The 16,220-nt window shown below is 45.4% G+C and overlaps 4 protein-coding genes and 1 non-coding gene across 5 annotated transcripts; 1 reads left to right on the top strand and 4 right to left on the bottom strand.

The window, feature by feature from the left end:
* The first annotated feature begins 461 nt into the window (after positions 1 to 461).
* Positions 462 to 1,986, top strand: V1513DRAFT_440271 (uncharacterized protein). The gene is made up of 6 exons (XM_066897333.1): positions 462 to 800; positions 872 to 906; positions 963 to 966; positions 1,060 to 1,123; positions 1,186 to 1,218; positions 1,279 to 1,986. The coding sequence occupies exons 1-6, from the start codon at positions 743 to 745 to the stop codon at positions 1,595 to 1,597; spliced, it is 513 nt and encodes a 170-aa protein (XP_066755194.1). The 5' UTR covers positions 462 to 742; the 3' UTR covers positions 1,598 to 1,986.
* Positions 1,987 to 2,226: 240 nt separating this feature from the next.
* On the bottom strand, positions 2,227 to 2,844 carry V1513DRAFT_423899 (uncharacterized protein; the record flags this gene model as incomplete). Its single annotated transcript, XM_066896059.1, has 3 exons — positions 2,227 to 2,528; positions 2,604 to 2,687; positions 2,760 to 2,844. 3 exons carry the CDS (start codon positions 2,842 to 2,844, stop codon positions 2,227 to 2,229), a joined length of 471 nt encoding a protein of 156 aa, XP_066755195.1.
* Positions 2,845 to 3,860: 1,016 nt separating this feature from the next.
* Positions 3,861 to 8,788, bottom strand: V1513DRAFT_440278 (P-loop containing nucleoside triphosphate hydrolase protein). The gene is made up of 4 exons (XM_066897334.1): positions 7,788 to 8,788; positions 7,193 to 7,730; positions 5,510 to 7,139; positions 3,861 to 5,455 (listed from the first exon to the last, which is right to left on the bottom strand). The coding sequence occupies exons 1-4, from the start codon at positions 8,333 to 8,335 to the stop codon at positions 4,095 to 4,097; spliced, it is 4,077 nt and encodes a 1,358-aa protein (XP_066755196.1). The 5' UTR covers positions 8,336 to 8,788; the 3' UTR covers positions 3,861 to 4,094.
* A 432-nt stretch (positions 8,789 to 9,220) lies between these two features.
* On the bottom strand, positions 9,221 to 15,345 carry V1513DRAFT_280459 (uncharacterized protein). Its single transcript, XM_066894578.1, has 5 exons — positions 15,104 to 15,345; positions 10,584 to 15,047; positions 10,406 to 10,526; positions 9,522 to 10,351; positions 9,221 to 9,464 (listed from the first exon to the last, which is right to left on the bottom strand). The coding sequence occupies exons 1-5, from the start codon at positions 15,260 to 15,262 to the stop codon at positions 9,447 to 9,449; spliced, it is 5,592 nt and encodes a 1,863-aa protein (XP_066755197.1). The 5' UTR covers positions 15,263 to 15,345; the 3' UTR covers positions 9,221 to 9,446.
* Positions 15,346 to 15,853: 508 nt separating this feature from the next.
* Positions 15,854 to 15,925, bottom strand: V1513DRAFT_t29. Its single transcript has one exon. It is a non-coding gene; the product is annotated as a tRNA-Met (tRNA).
* Between the last annotated feature and the right edge of the window lie 295 nt (positions 15,926 to 16,220).

The raw sequence follows: 16,220 nt of genomic DNA on the forward strand, positions 1-16,220 counted from the left end.
AACTTGGCTTTAAATGGCAGAAATATGGGGTTGGATTTGGTAATATGCTACTTTTCGCACAGGAACCTTGAACTTCATAACGAAGACCTGAACAATGCAACGCTGTATTCGTTTGAGCTAATTTCAAAAGCTTACACAGTATGTTGACAACCAAGAGAAATGTCCTGCCTTTGCACCGTATGCAGACCGTGTTTATGCCCACTCGAGACTTATACGCCTCATACTTCATAGATAAATAGACAAAGAGCTAACAATTATATATTTCGTATGCTAAATGTAGTTCCTGAAGCAGCAAGAGGCAGACACTTGATTATCACAAGGTGAGAATGATGTCATTTCTAGTCTGCACAGCCTTGCCTACGCCTCTGCACCGCCAACCATTCATATGATAGTTTGAGTCACGTGCCGGCCTCAGAAGGCTGTGCTTTCGTGGTGAGACGATCATTGCGGCTGTGCCATCTGTAACAAAGAGACCGGAAGCCCATTATTTTTGTGTCTGGCTGAGTATATCGCTCGATAAAGGATATTGTTCCCAAACATACCGGGATAAAGACCATATTCCGCTGAGCTTACACTTACACCTACCAGTTAGTGTCGGGCGTCGGACATCATCATAAGCTGCGTGGATCTCCAAACTCTTCGGCGCGTCAAATAACTGTTTCCTTCTTCTATTTCTCTGCCTTCACGATCTCATTGTCATTACTTGCTCAACGTACACGTGCAAACACATCATCCGCAAACCATGGCACCTACCGCACTGGAAGCTCGTTCTTTATTAGATAAACGACAATACTATTATGGTGCGTTATGTTGGGAGGCGAATGCGTCGCCAAGATACTAGCGATTTATCAACCCTAACGTTCTTTCACAGGCTGTTCATATTATGGAACCTGTTCAGGTTGGTATGCTATCTAGGGCGTTTGTTTATGAAACAGGTTAGACATGCTAACGCTTGAAATAGGTATTATTGGTACGTATCTCGTGAAGCTTCAAGATTTCAGGCAAATCCTTTTGATCTCGGCGGTCCCTTTTTTTTTCAATACGATTACTAACGGAATAGGGGTCGATGGATACTACTAGGTGTTATTATTGTTGCTGGGCTATTATTGTTTTGGTTGTTTATGTACGTAGTCCTTGTACCCAACTTGTTTGAACCACTGACACTAATGCGACCCGATAATATAGCTGTATGCGAAATCGACGGAGATCTAAGGCCGGGTATGTTTGCTATTGGAAGTTTTCGCTATGTGGGATTATATATTAATGTAGGATGACTAGCCTGCCTCCGGCGTACGGAACTCATTGGATGGGTTACGGTGGCGGCTACAACGGGCACAATGTACCAACTGCTCCAGTACAACCTCAGAATACCGGTCCGGGAGCTTACTATGCGGGCACATATCCTCAGCAAGGATCCGCTGCGCCACCAGCATACACTTATAACGCGAATTATCAACAGCAACCAGGCGTGACACAGCCGGGATACCCAACCAGCGGTCCGAACTTTGATCGATCTGGCGAGGCGTACGAAATGCACGACTATCCTCCGCCAACGTCACCACCACCTGCCGCGACTGCGAATGGAAAGCGCGTGTAATTACGATGCAGTTTATTGCTCTTCTGAGAAGCCGTGTGCGATATAAGACATGAAGGTCAGGTCAATATGGTATTTTTGGTAGCTTCATCCGGTGTAAGGCTTTGTATTTGTATTCACAAGTCCGGTTAGGTCGTCTTGTATCAAATTTTCTGGATACGGGTTTTGTTTTGTTTGTTCGTTTTAATGTTTAAGTGGAAATATTCTATGATGAGCACAAAGTTATCTACGTTGTCTTGTTTATTATCGTGTTCGACATGAGCGTAGGCTAAAATATATTGGTGCTCTGACAACATCATGTAGAAACTTTTGGATAGTTTTTTCTATTTTGATCTCTTGTTCTAGATACGATATCATCAGATAATGCAGGACCATATACAAAACTAAATAAAGCATAGATACAAAATGATACAAGTGACGTAAACCTAATTTCCAAGAACATTATATGAACAAAAGCCGAAACTTAATACAATCAAATGTAAAAAGTCAAACACATTCCTTCCCAGACCGTACCATATATATCTAAGCAACTTGAAGCATTTTTCATTACCTAAGACTCCACATCATCTATGTCAGGGGACTGCATTGTATCATGAAGCATTTCAAAGAATAAGTCATTATGCATTCGACGGTTAAAAGTTACGATAATTATTGTTAGATACTCTGCCCATCTCAATTTCCTCATCCTTCAGAGGCTGATAGCTCTTTCTGACATTCCCATACGCAGGCATTGGTGGGAGCCCTTGCTGCTGCGGAGGAGCAGGAGGTCCCATGTAGTATGGCTGCTGCTGTGGGATATTATACACATTGACTGCGGACTTTCCTCTTCGGCTGCTGCCACTATCGCAGCAACTGCAACATTTTCCGCATAGCCAGCATGTTGCTTCTGCGCCGCACCAGATAATCCGAATAATCCAGGTGAGTATTGTGAACACTTTATATCCATTTGTTAGCATGAATCCAACGTGTGATATGTAGCTGGAAACGTGTGATATGTAGCTGGACTTACCAAGAATAACAGCAAGGACAATTCCGACGATAGCGATAATCTTGCAGCCCAAGTTGGCCATACAAGTGTCCCAACTCTTGAAAGCTAGATATTTTTATTAGCCCAGGTCAGTCTCTCGAAAGGCGGAAATTATCCGTGCACAGATATGGATCTTACAATCTGCAAACGAGACAGTCTGGTCGATTATATCCCGCTTCGATAGTAGCATCTCATACTTAATATCTCCTCGTCGTAAAAGCATTTTGAATGTGTATTTCTATGTAGAATCTGCTGGTAACCTGTGTTGATTCTTGGTGAGAAGGAATTGAAGACAGCGTGGATGTGCTAAGCGTGAGCGTCCTTAAATGTTGTTGTAACGTGAATGTAGTCTGAATTACGGCGACGTAAGCAGACAAGACAAAAAGGTAAAGGTATATTAATATGATTTCTTGCTTGCAATTAGGACACTTAGTTGTGAGCGGGCGGAGCAACCGGGAAACTTTGACCCTTAGTTGCAGCTGCGGGCAGTCGAGGCGGCTCTGCCAGGGACCAATTAATCGGGATGCGCACTCACAGAACAAGCACATATGCGCTAAACCGCTTCGGGCAAACGTTAACCTTACTTGGTCCCAGGCGCCCCACGCGGTGGCGCAATCGACGCGTCACCCCCTCTTCAGAGGCGGTGCTCTATTGTCCAATTTAATCTAATGACGTTGAATCATTCTATTTTTGAACTTAGTAGAATATTGATTGCAGTCTCATGAGGGAAGGACAACAGTAAGCGAGTAGTTCTACCCAAGGAAAATCATAATTATAAGTTCGGAATGGTATGAGATAGAAAAATAAGTCCAAAGGCCGTAAAGCCAATTCGACGCAGACTCAGTTTGCACATATACCCCCAGATGTTCCAGTCACTAACGAATTTTCTTGCATTTACGGAAAATTTCTGAGGACGAAAAGACTAAAAGTCAGTATATCCATCAGTTCCTCTCGAGCATGTCTGACATGACTATGGACCAGCGAACGGTATGGCTGATTACCAATATCACATTTTCCAAGGAATACATAAAGCCAGCAATCTGAATTTTGACGGTTGTAATTTGGAACGGTATCGATACAATCGGAATATTGTCCTGGCTTTGATTAGTTAGGCTCAAGAATATAATGGAGGGTAGATCTTTAGTTTAGTCATGTTCTGTCATTGGACGAATTCAGAATGCCAGGCCTAGAAAGCGGGAACACATAACTTTATTATAATTGAAAGAAACTTGCTGTCGCTGTCTGAAGGAACATGAATGCCTTGGCCACAAGCCGCGACTATTTCCCGGTCTTAATATTTATTATTATACCCAAAAAAGCTTAATTACAGAAGTAGAAAAAAAAGCCAATTATTTATTTTAATAAGTCCATTATCCCAAATAAAATGCAACCCAAGATGTCAATAGTCTATATATCAGCACCAATAACATGTACAAATAAACAAAATCCTGCTATCAGCCAGAATATGAAACATCAGGCAGTGTTCTCCAACGCTTGCAACTGCACCAACTCATAATATTTCGATCGTTTTGCCAAGAGTTCCTGATGGGTTCCAGACTCCAAGACCTTTCCATTCTCAAACACGTAGATCACATCAGCATTCTGGATGGTGCTTAACCGATGGGCGATCGCGATTGTCGTCCTGCCCTTCGCCGCAGCATCAAGGGCAGCTTGGACAACCCTCTCGGACTCTGAATCAAGTGCAGAGGTTGCTTCGTCGAGAAGAAGAACCTTCGGCTCGCGAATAAGCGCTCTCGCGATCGCAATTCGCTGCTTTTGGCCACCGGATAGTAGTGTGCCTTTTGAACCACAAAGCGTGTCATACCCGTCTGGAAGAGACATTATATAGTCGTGGATGTTGGCTTGTCGGCACACGGCAGAAATCTGCTCATCTGATATATTGTCCTTTGTTCCAAGCAGGATGTTGTCTCGGATTGTACCCGCGTACAGTGTAGGCTCTTGCTGCACGAGCGCAATCTGCTCCCGATACGCGTTGATGTTGAACTCGGTTATATCTTGGCCGTCAAGAAGTATCTTTCCGGAAAGCGGCCGATAGAAGGCCTCAATCAAGCCGATAGTCGTACTCTTGCCGCATCCAGATGACCCAACAAGCGCTACATATTGCCCCTTCTTAACGGTCAAATTCAGACCACGAAGAACAGGCACCTGGAGTCTAGTCGGATACCGGAAATGCACATTTCGGAATTCTATTTCACCCTGGACATTCTCGGGGACCTTCCCTTGGCTACTCCAAGTATCGACCTTGGGCACAGTTGAGAGTAGCTTCTTGATGTGGGCAGCAGCATACTTGGCTTTGCCCATATCCGGCGCGTACGAGAGGACCATACCAGCGCTTTGGGCACCAACGATGACCGTGATGTAGGTAATATAGAACTGCAACAAAGTGTACTCCCCGGTTCGAATGAATGTACTACCATACCAATACGCGAGTCCGAAAATGAAAAATTGTGTGCCTTGCGAGATACCGTAGAGAATGGAAGACTTGTTAGTTGCCGGCCTGCTAATGCGATGCTGCTCGTCAATGTTCTTGCGATAGCTTTCGAGAACGTCTTTCTCGCGCGTCAAGGACAACACTGTGCGGATCGCAGTGGCAGATTCACAGGCATAGCTACTGGCTTGCTGATTAGCATTCTTCATGTTGCTTTGGAACTGAGCGAGAACCCAGAGCCTAAAGAAAGCACTGCCGATAAGAACAGGCATGGTTGAGATACAAACAAGGCCTAGCTTCCAAGTGATAACAAGAGAGACAAGACTGCCCGAAAGGATAATCATGACGGAATTCATAATTTGTCCAAATGTGGCACCAGTAAGACCTGCAGTATAAGTTCAGATTACCGTGGTTAGAGACGAAAAGCCTTGGTATTTACCTTCAATTGCCTGGGCTCCTTGAGAGAGCATCGTCGTTAGTCCACCGGTCGTATTCTCGTCCTTGTCAAAGAATGAGATGTCCTGGCGCAAGATTTGTCGGAAAGTCATGTATCTGATTCTGCGAACCAACTTCTGCGATGTATACGAGAATAATGCTTGGGAGCCGGAAGTTGCCACTGACACGACAATTGACAACATGAAGAACAGACCAGCAACCTTATTGATCTCGGAATTCACGTAATCGAAGTCCGGAATGTGAGTATAGGCATCGACAGCTGTGCCATATAAAAACCCAAGAGCAACATATCCCAAACCATTGATCAGCGACAAGAAGGATGCCAGTATATTCACTCCATTCTCGCGTGCACTGAGCTTGGCCAAGAACACGAACAATTCCCATGTGCTATACTTCGACTCGTCAATTTCTTCCTCGACCGGCGCATTGGCAACAATCAAGCTGGAGATTGACGTAGTTGTTTTTGTGCGAACGAGACCCAAGACAGAGTCCTCCTTGAACTCAGGTTTTTCGTCCAGGTCGTCGCCAGCGCCATCCACTTCCTGGTCGTTAGCAGCGAGTTCCTTCGTCTGCTTCTCGATCATCTGTGCTTCGACCAAATCATAGTACTCTCCTTGTTTCTCCAAAAGCTCATTGTGTGTGCCCATCTCCATGATGACACCCTTTTTCATCACGACAATCAAATCAGCATCCTTGATCGTAGAGAGTCTATGAGCAATGACAATAGTCGTGCGATTCTTTGCCGCACGGTCAAGGGCATCCTGAACAATGCCTTCGCTCTTAGTGTCCAATGCAGAGGTGGCCTCGTCAAGCAAAAGAATCTTCGGGTTGCTTACAATAGCCCTGGCAATGGCGATACGCTGCTTCTGGCCGCCAGACATCAAGAATCCACGCTCTCCGACATTGGTGTCTAATCCTGCAGGGAACGTCTTAATGAATGACATTGCATTGGCTTGCTTGCAAGCCTCGACAACAAGTTCGCGCTTTTCAATCTGAGACGCATGCTCATACTTGGTACCAATAAGGCCCTGAGCGATATTCTCATAAATAGAACAAGCGAAAAGAGTCGGTTCCTGGGAGACAAGCGCAATCTGCTGCCTGAGCCAGCGAATATTAAGATCCTCAATATTAACACCGTCGAATAGGACTTCGCCGCCAACCGGGAGATAGAACCGCTCCAGCAGGCCAATGATTGTGCTTTTACCGGAACCGCTCGCGCCTACCAGCGCAACGGTCTTTCCAGCAGGAACTTTGAGATTGAATTCATTCAAAACAGTGACGTTTGGTCTGGATGGGTAGATAAATTTGAGATTCTTGAGCTCAATATCACCTCGCACAGAATCTAGTTTGATGCCCTCATCCGATGACGAGTCTATAACTGATGCACGGTCAATAGTTGCAAATATCTTGGAGGCAGCAGCAACGGCGCTTGTGACGCTTCGAAAATGTGGAGATATGGCAGAGAGTGCCAAAGTTCCCTGGTTCGAGAGCAGCAGGATAGAAATCACTTGCCCAACCGTGGCCTGCCCACTTCTGATGAAACGGGTACCTTGCCAGAAAGCGAGGGCGTCATTATTGAAGCAACCTAACCAAACGAGAGAGGTCATGATTCCCTAGTATACGAATTAACATTGACTCAAAAACCGCAACGATGATGTTGAATTACCAGTGACAGACCAGCTCTAATGCCCCAGTGCTCACTGATATCCAGAAACTTGTCATACTGCATTGCGAGGCGATCCTGAATACTAAACGCTTGAACATTTCGAATGCTCGAGATGCTCTCTTCGGCTAGAGATCCACCGACAGAATAACCATCCATGGACTTCTTAAAATACTTCTTCATCAATCCAGATGAAATAAAGAAGGAGGCAACGATAACCACAGCAATGGACGTCATCATGAAGGCGAGAATATACATTCTTGAGAAGGCTAAAATAAATACCGTGACGAAAGTGGACAAATTGGCCAGGACGTAGCAGACTTTTTCGGAGATACCTTCTTGAATGAGAGTCGTGTCCGAGGCAATACGTGTCGTGACTTCACCTGAGCCCAATTTGTCAAAGTATCCGATGTTCTGCTTGAGCGTTGCTGCAAGATAGTGTTCACGAATGCGACCTGCAAGGATTTGACCACGATCAATGAAGGTATAAATAGAGATGTAGGAAAGAATGATATCCGCAACGCCCAAATAAACGAAGTACCTACTAGCCGTCAGTAATCACAATCGCAACCTGCAACCATGTAGAATTGTAACATACAAAGTAAGATTGTTCACGCGTGACTGGAAAGTCTCAGGGGAGATATATTCGTATTGCATGCCAGTCATATTGTACATGTCGTATTCATATGGACCACCATATTCGCTCACATTATGGCTCGAATAGTTGAAGAAGGTCATATTAGACTTGGAATAAAACCCTCCTGTAGAGTTATAAAAATATTCCTGATCAAAACTGCTTTGACGCGCATAAATCGTGAATGTCTCCGTAAGAGTTCCAAATACTATAGAAATCAGTGGACGGATAGTACCCTCCGCAATTGCGACAATTGCTGTTAGGATCAGCAATGCCGCGTCGCTCTTGGTAGCATATCGGTACATAGACAGAAATGTCGCGTTAACTGGCTCCACAACAACTTGGTCGCGAAGAATCTTTGCCTCCCTAGGTGGGAGATGACTGAACTCATCGGTATGTACGTCAAGAAGCGTGGAGGAGTCTCCACTGCTGATTCCTGATGTCTTACTAGACGATGCTGATACGACTTTTACAAGTGGAGACTTTTCGTCGTATGCGTCGTCAGCCATCATGTCGACAGAATTCTTGGTGGCAAAATGGAGGGACTGTGAAGCTCGCAAGAACAAGAGTGCAAGAACAGGAGAACCCGCTTATTACCCGCCTGTATCGTTGTAGAATGTAATGCAGCTTACGAATCGGCACCGCAGAGGGCGGACGGACCAACTGAAGGAGAACTCTCAGTCAATGACATAAGCTCGGCCGTGGGAAATTCCACCGGCAATTGGTGGTGACTAACAGGAACTAACCCCCACCATAGGCAAGGTTAAGAGTGCAATCTGCGCTCCAGGCTGACTTAGACCACTTTGGTCTTAGTGATGAATCTTAGTGACTTAAAAGTATGGACATTATTTGGGATCTCGGAGGCGTTTCAGGCAAGCCCGGGTCTAAATAATGTTATCGCAGTCATCCATGACGACATAGAGGCGTAAACCCCCCTAAGTCTCAAACAGCTAATAATATGTTCCGATCCTACGACTACAAATGCAACAACTTTTAGATTTATAATTCATATCTGGAAATCTGTCCACGACGTGTGTAAATTTTGTTTACCTCCAGCTGATCCGTGCTCTTATCGCCCACTGAGATTACTAATACAAGTGAGATTAGCGGTTCGGATAAACTTTCGCAAACTGCCAACGCTCAACGGGCCTTGAGCCGCATTCTGGGATGATCACAAAACCATTTATCAGGAATAATTCTTTTTCCATCTCATTGATTCCATCGACCATATTATTCAATATGTAGCACATACAAATTTAGCTAATCAGATAGTCCTTGTCAATGTTAAAGACACGCATTAATAATACCAAACTTGCACGAAAGTACCCAGCTCTATGGTGGACGTCCATGAACAAAACACCTGAACAATGAAAGAATGATTAACACAAAGCTATCCCATAAAGTAAACTGTACGCTGCCTGTCACACCAGCACCTCGATGAACTCCCTCAAAGCACAAATGCCCATATAACAATCCACTCAAAACTTGAAAACAACGCTCAAAACGCCTAGAAAAAATGAACTCAAATAATAGACAAATTACGCAACGGCTATATACTAGAGGTGCCAAGTTGAGGTAAGCTAATATTTATAATGTGAGGGGAGCTGCAAACACATAGAGACTTTAACGCCGCTTGTATTTCTGCATCGGCGGTGTTAGCCTAATAAGAACTAAAAGTCATGGTAACAATTCACTTACATCTTCGATATTTCGACGACGCTGCGGGTCCATCTGATTATTAACGCCCATAAGAGTACTGGAAACTGCTTCTGTCGCGCCAATCATCGATCGCAACACTGCTACAGGCGCTGCTCGTGCAACGGCCATAGCTGCCTTCTGAGCGCCTCCTTGGTCGCTAGCCTCAGTAGGCAACGCAATAAGTATATCCTTCGCTGTTCCAAAGTTCCGGTTAAGACTAGAATACGCCCGCTGGAGACCTTGGACAACAGTATATGGCTGGTCTGCATACATACTGATCGCTTTCGGTTTTTCATCTTCACTTTCGGAATCATCACCAGAATGGTGAGATGTTTCACTGTTCGACGTCGACGGGACAGATTGTCCGACGAGAAGAGACTCTGCGTTTTCTAACACATTCTGAGTACCGACTGCTAACTTCGCTCCAAGATTGATTAGCTCGTTGGTCGTAACCTTCGCAAATTTCATCGCGCCCTTTTGGAGACTGCGGACCACTCGACCGTCCTTCTTGTATTCTCTGATCGGAACCACAACGAGATCTCGCACCCCACTACTTAACTTGACGAGTGATCTTACGGGGGCGACTCCAGCAAGAACGTCACCCAGCTGAGTAGATTTAATATCCGGCATCCAGATATCGTTAAGCATCTGAAACAAGCGCGGAAACCCCAGAACACCATATAATACCACGCCACGCATTACAATCTTAGCCTCATCAAGGACAAAAAAGTTCATGAACTCGGTAGTGTGACCAGAGCGCAACCCTGCGTAGTCGACCTTCTTCGGCTTGTAATCGAGCTTGACCTTGACTTCAGTAAATTCCACGCGCTCTGTAATGAGTGAGTACAATGCTCTTACAATATAAATAAACTCGAACAACTTACGCAAAAAAGGAATTTCCTCGGATGCGGGAGGACTCGCAGTATCACTCTTAAACATTAAAAACCGAGTTAGGAAATCCAGCGCATCTTGGTCAACATAGAGGCGGAGTGGTAGAACGCTTGCCTACACATTTCTACGTGTTAATTTTTGTTTCATATCTAGCGAATAATATCCGCTTACCTTTAGAACAATTTCTGAAGTGGCCAAGTCAGGGCTAGGTCTGACGTTCAGCATCTCAACATGAGCCATGCTGCCTCCAGCCTCACGCTCGCCAGCGGAATACATGTAAGTGACGAATTTTCGCCAAGTCGATGTCGGTACATTGTCAAACACTTCAAAGTCACGAACCCTTAAGTCTATAGAATTTGCAACCTCAGAGTCTTCCGGATATGCCACGAAATCAACATTCACACCCTTAAGTTCAACTTGAATCTTATGTGTCTTTGATCGCTTCAGGCGTAACTTTGACTTCTTAGTTGGAGTGCTAGGACGACTGCTAACACGACTGGAGGGGCGGGAAGAGTATGCTGTAGTAGACGAGGCCTGACTCGCCGTCTCACTCTCGTCATCAATATCGCGGTTGATGGCATTTGTAAGTTCACGAGGATCATTACCGGACGGGATACCAATATAAATCGAGTTAAACAAGAAGTCGCCAATAATCGATTCGTTACCATCACTATCGTATCCGCCTTGAAGACGACTTCTGAGAGCCTCAAGGGCTCGCCCTTCAACGCGTTTGATAGCCTTCGATATTGTATCCCGTGTTCGTGGCCAATCATACCCATCATGAAGGTTCCAGAGAGCATGGACATCGCGAACTTTGATCTGGATCAACTTTGTGTTAGCGCGGGACCCGGCTGCTTCCATAAGCGACTTTCGTCCAAAATGATTTTCAAGGATCTCAATTTTGTTGACCGCATCGTGGACTTTCTGATTAATTACAGCGTTCTCGGACATTTGCGGCTTCGTAATCACAACAGAGTCTTCCAAATCATCTGCGAGAAGATTCGTAGTCATAGGCAATGGAACATCCATTAGACCGTCGTCAAGCTCATCACTGAGAAGTAAGTCGGAGGAAGAGTTTGCGATTGATTCTGGAAGGTCGACGTCATCCAAAGCAGCACTTTTTCTACTAGAAAAATCTGCAGAATCAGAACGTGAAGCTGCAGCGTCATCGGGAGACCCGTAGTAACTTTCAACAAACTGAAGATTTTCGCCGACTGCTTCGCAAAGCTGTTTCTCCACCTCGGACGCCGCACGCAAAGTTTGATCACTGGCTAGCGAATCCACCATAGATTCTTGCACATTGCTTGCTTGAGGAGTGCTGCGGCTAGACATATAGCGGCTCTCGTTTTTAGGTGAACGAAATGCGGACTCATCCAAGCTTGCAAGCAAATCCACAGGCAAAATCTCGGTGTGATATTTCACCTCATCATCAGACGTAACTACTGGCGGCTTAAGACCGTTGATAACCTCAATAAGCGTTTGCGTCGAGTCAGGACATGATTCCACAAAAAGAAGGTCATCTCTGAGCTCCATCTCCACGAGTATGTTGCCAGTCTTATCTCCCGTTAGAGTTACTTCACGAGACATCTTTATTTTTGCTGATGACGACGATATCGACGCGACATTAACGTAGCCCAAATCGGCAATTGGCGTCATATGCTCCACGACCCGAACTTTCCGTCGTCCAGGAAGCTGAGGACGGGACTGCTGACCGAGATTCTGAACATCATCGATGAGGAAAAGTGTAGCACGGCGGATCTTAAGATTTATGTGCAATCCCGCTGACTCGCGAGAATATCCGTCAGCATTACCTTCAGTAATGAAGAGAAGTCCTTTCGATGGCAATCCGAGCGGGTTAAGACCAATCGCGCAGTCACGGATACTGAGATCAAAGCGATAAGGCGCTACTGCAGACTTTAAGGTGGCTGCTGAATCGTCAATTGATGGTTCTTCGAGACCGAAATCCTCATCTGCATAATCTTCGTCATCCACTTCCGAATGCAGACGATTATCGTTATCCAACACATCGTACTCCCAGCTTGGCGAGGGACTCCTTTCCATTCCGAATAGATCCATTTTAACGTTCTCCGGTAGTTCGGTATTTTTTTTCGATTCATTTCCGAACGCCGAAGCAAACAATAACAATATGTCTATACGATACTCAAATCTGACGTTATAGATCGCAGCCGAGATTATCTTCGTGTCTCGTAGGACAATGGAAAGCATTGGCCGGTCTCGCCTTCTTTCCTCCAGGGCCGCACCAACAAGCTCAAATTCATCTTCATCTTCCTCACTGTCAAAAGGTGTATGACGGACAATCCTGACATATTCACTATCGATATATAGAACACCGGAACCACAGCTCGCTAAATCGAATGCGTCAAGATGTACTGTAATATTGCCCACATTACCGGGACATTCAAGTGCAATGTCGGCCGCTCTTACAGCGACTAATAAGACTTGAGTCTGTGATCTAGCGGATCTAGCTCTCGATGGTGAGGAATGTTGTGCAGAAAATTGACCTGCTATATTGAATGCATTCACAACCCTCGAGAATTCGCCGGATATAGACGAGATAGACCGCAATAGCTGCTCCACAGACGTGCTGTTCACCTTCAACGACGCGAGTGATAAACGTGCCCCCACCTCCCTCTCGAATGAGCGATCATATTGCATGTTACGTTCCAAATATCTCACGTCCGGCGAACCCTCATACAATAGATTATATAAGCTGACATCACCACCGGGAACCCTTAGTACAACGCCGTCGGATCGAATATGATTCCGCGATATGGACAGTGGATGGATGGTTAGCCCCAGTGTGACAACAGGGTTACTAGTAATAACATTGACGTGAATAATATTAGTGGTTCCTGTGAATGAATATTCTCCCTCTGCTTTTTGATTTGAAGAGAGCGCCATAGGAACCGGTGTCGTTGACCGGGATGACGGCGAGGCAAAGCTCCTGAACACAGCCGAGAGACTACTTGTGAATAAGGCAATCTCTTCCAACACATCGACGCTGGCAACGATCTCAAGCTTCTTTGGGAGTTCCAATGTAGCCTCAGTGCTGGTACCAGTGATAGAGACATCCGGAACTGATTTACTCTCGGCGCCGGCGCCAGTGAAAGCCAAAATTGTTTCACCAGATCGGATTGCGTGAACAGAGTCAATCGACAAAATGCTGGCAATCGTTGGCGGGGCTGACGGCGAATACGGATTGCGTAGCGCCTCTGATGTATACGATTGTGATACGGAAGCATACAGATTCATGAAAACCAACCGTGTCTTATCAGCTGAGACAAACTCACCGTTGGCACTTAAGTCCGAAGATGGACTAATCTCGATACTTCGCACACCAATTTTGACGTTGCGACTACCTTCCGAACTCGATTCCTGTGCCGTTATCGGCGGCGACTCGTAAATATCATCACCGCTAACATAGGCAGGTGATGCAGGCCCAACGTGTGAATTCTCAAACTCGTCAGTAGGGTCCTTGTTGAGGAATCCCTCAACGACACAAGCAATGGCCTCGGCCACCACTTCCATATGTGCCAACCCGGTTCTCAGAGTCCCCATGCGAAACTCGGCCTTAGATGAAGGACCCAATACCGAAATTTCCAACTCATCACACCATAGAAGTCGGGGTGGAATCTCGTTTAAGGGCTTGTTCTCTGAAGAGTTCGGTACAATCTCAGCTTTGCCGTGAGACTGCTCGATATGGAAGGCCTTGTCGGACGAACGCTCGGAAATTGCCAGGTCTTGAAGTATACCGTTTATATGAGTAATACTGGACGACGACGATTTGTTCAAGCCCTGAAAACTGGGTGACATTGCACTCATGTAGATGCTCCCAGCCTCTTCCTTTGAAAAATACATACTTTCCGCGAGAGACTTGCTGGATTTTGACCTTGGTTGCTGATGCCGTTTTCGCTTTGACAAGTCAAATGCACTCTCTTCTGCTTCTGATGATGATATGCCCCCTTCATCTGGGGATGAGTCTGTCGATGATTCAGAAGAATAAGAGGACGATGAGCTCCGTCGATCGTCGCTCCGCCGCCGAAATGGAAGATATTCTTGGTTTAAATCTGGAGGCAACGAAAACTGGATATCTGTAAACTTAAGCACCCGAATACCATCTTTCTCGGTGACGAACTGTGACCTTTCTATAGTGCCCTGAAGGATTAGTTGCTGTAATACAACTCGAACCGACAACCCAGCTATGGTAATCCGCAACTGAGCAATCAACATATCCACAGCCTTAGCCATCATGGATTGCAAATTGAAGCCGCCAGTGCCAAATCCCAATAGTACCTCGTCATCCTCCGACTCGGCACCGTCATTCTCCGAAGTAACCGTGGAAGAATCATCTTCATCCGCTGACGACTTTCGAATTGACTTTTCGAGCTCAATATTTTCCTCTGCTGTCTCACTATGTAGAAAGGATGACGCAAGATTTGCCGTTGTTCGAGACATAAAGTCCTCAGCAGACGGCCCAGATGGCGAGGGCGCCACTGTTACATCGACACCAGAGAGCGACACTTCTATGGGCGTAGTCAAAATATTCCTAGGAATTCGAACAGTGATCTCGCCAACTTGTCCATCTCTCAAGAACATTCCGGGAATGGATATCGCCTGCGATGCAAAGTTAGTCACGAAAATCATCATTTAACGGGACCCTGGTTGCATACATCGACATTTAGCCGGACATCACGCAGGCTGACGGAGCTACTCGTTCCCAGCTGAACATCCAGATTCGCTAAGTCAAGATCATCGAATATCGCCACTCGCGAGAGGATATACCGCAGAAGGCGCTTCTGGATATTCTGCGGTAACCATGGCGGCCGCATCTTCCTGCTTCGTATCTGCCGAGACGGTAATCAACGCGCAACAGCAGTCTCTGACAATCACACTCCTCTGCTGTGAAATCCAGTAATTACTATAGACACGTTCTAATCCTACCAACATTAGTCATGCTTCCAGATAACGATAACTCGGGATGACACAAATGGGGAATCGCAAGTAACAAATCCGGGGATCCCACTCACACTTTAATATCGCCCAGACCTTGCGGATCACAGCAAAATTTTCAATCATAAACCGGCCACGACAATTATATAGACGATACAGATCCAAATGAGTGATATAAATCGTCCTCGACAAAATCAGGGAACGAGACAGGCCTTTGGTATCGTGTATGTGGAGAGTGGTATGGGCATGGCGAACACGACCGGTGGACAGCACATTGATTGACCCGGCCTGCGATTGGGAGTTTACGTGTATACGTCAAATTGAGACTCCCAAAAGAAGTCAAAATGGCTAAGCACAGGATGCAATTTTAATTCAATTATTACGTCATTTGCATTGACTTGTATGTTTCTTCGATATTGGACTACGATAATAACAATGGTAAAAATAAAAAAAACAAATATAAATTAAATTAGCGATACTTGGTTTCGATCCAAGGACATCAGGGTTATGAGCCCTGCGCGCTTCCGCTGCGCCACATCGCTGCTTCATAAGTTTTGAAAACAAAAGTGAAGACAATGAGGTCATTTACATCACGTGATTAATATTGTGCTCTTTCGTTATTGTCAGTTTTCCTTTGCTTTTCCTTAGAAAATGAATAATTGCGGTAATAAACTGGTTCCAGGCTTTAATGTTCTCATTTTCGCGTGGCATTGTTGACAATTATGTGAGAACTTAAAGATGTCACGGGGGTGGATACGATTTGCGATTAATCGTTATTCGTATTCGTAAAGTCAAATACGATCACTATACGAGTCCATGTGGAACTTTACGATTAAC

This window comes from Lipomyces chichibuensis (assembly GCF_038497645.1).
Source record: "Lipomyces chichibuensis strain CBS 12929 unplaced genomic scaffold V1513scaffold_6, whole genome shotgun sequence".
Lineage (NCBI taxonomy): Eukaryota > Fungi > Ascomycota > Lipomycetes > Lipomycetales > Lipomycetaceae > Lipomyces > Lipomyces chichibuensis.

Coding starts and splice junctions, on each gene's coding strand:
- V1513DRAFT_440271 (XM_066897333.1), top strand. CDS start 743: ATGGCACCTACCGCACTGGAAGCTCGTTCTTTATTAGATAAACGACAA. Junction 1,124..1,185: donor TTATTGTTTTGGTTGTTTAT/GTACGTAGTCCT, acceptor CCGATAATATAG/CTGTATGCGAAATCGACGGA. Junction 1,219..1,278: donor CGACGGAGATCTAAGGCCGG/GTATGTTTGCTA, acceptor TAGGATGACTAG/CCTGCCTCCGGCGTACGGAA.
- V1513DRAFT_440278 (XM_066897334.1), bottom strand. CDS start 8,335: ATGATGGCTGACGACGCATACGACGAAAAGTCTCCACTTGTAAAAGTC. Junction 7,731..7,787: donor CGCGTGAACAATCTTACTTT/GTATGTTACAAT, acceptor GACGGCTAGTAG/GTACTTCGTTTATTTGGGCG. Junction 7,140..7,192: donor TTAGAGCTGGTCTGTCACTG/GTAATTCAACAT, acceptor TTCGTATACTAG/GGAATCATGACCTCTCTCGT.
- V1513DRAFT_280459 (XM_066894578.1), bottom strand. CDS start 15,262: ATGCGGCCGCCATGGTTACCGCAGAATATCCAGAAGCGCCTTCTGCGG. Junction 15,048..15,103: donor ATGTCCGGCTAAATGTCGAT/GTATGCAACCAG, acceptor TTTGCATCGCAG/GCGATATCCATTCCCGGAAT. Junction 10,527..10,583: donor CTTCAGAAATTGTTCTAAAG/GTAAGCGGATAT, acceptor AGAAATGTGTAG/GCAAGCGTTCTACCACTCCG.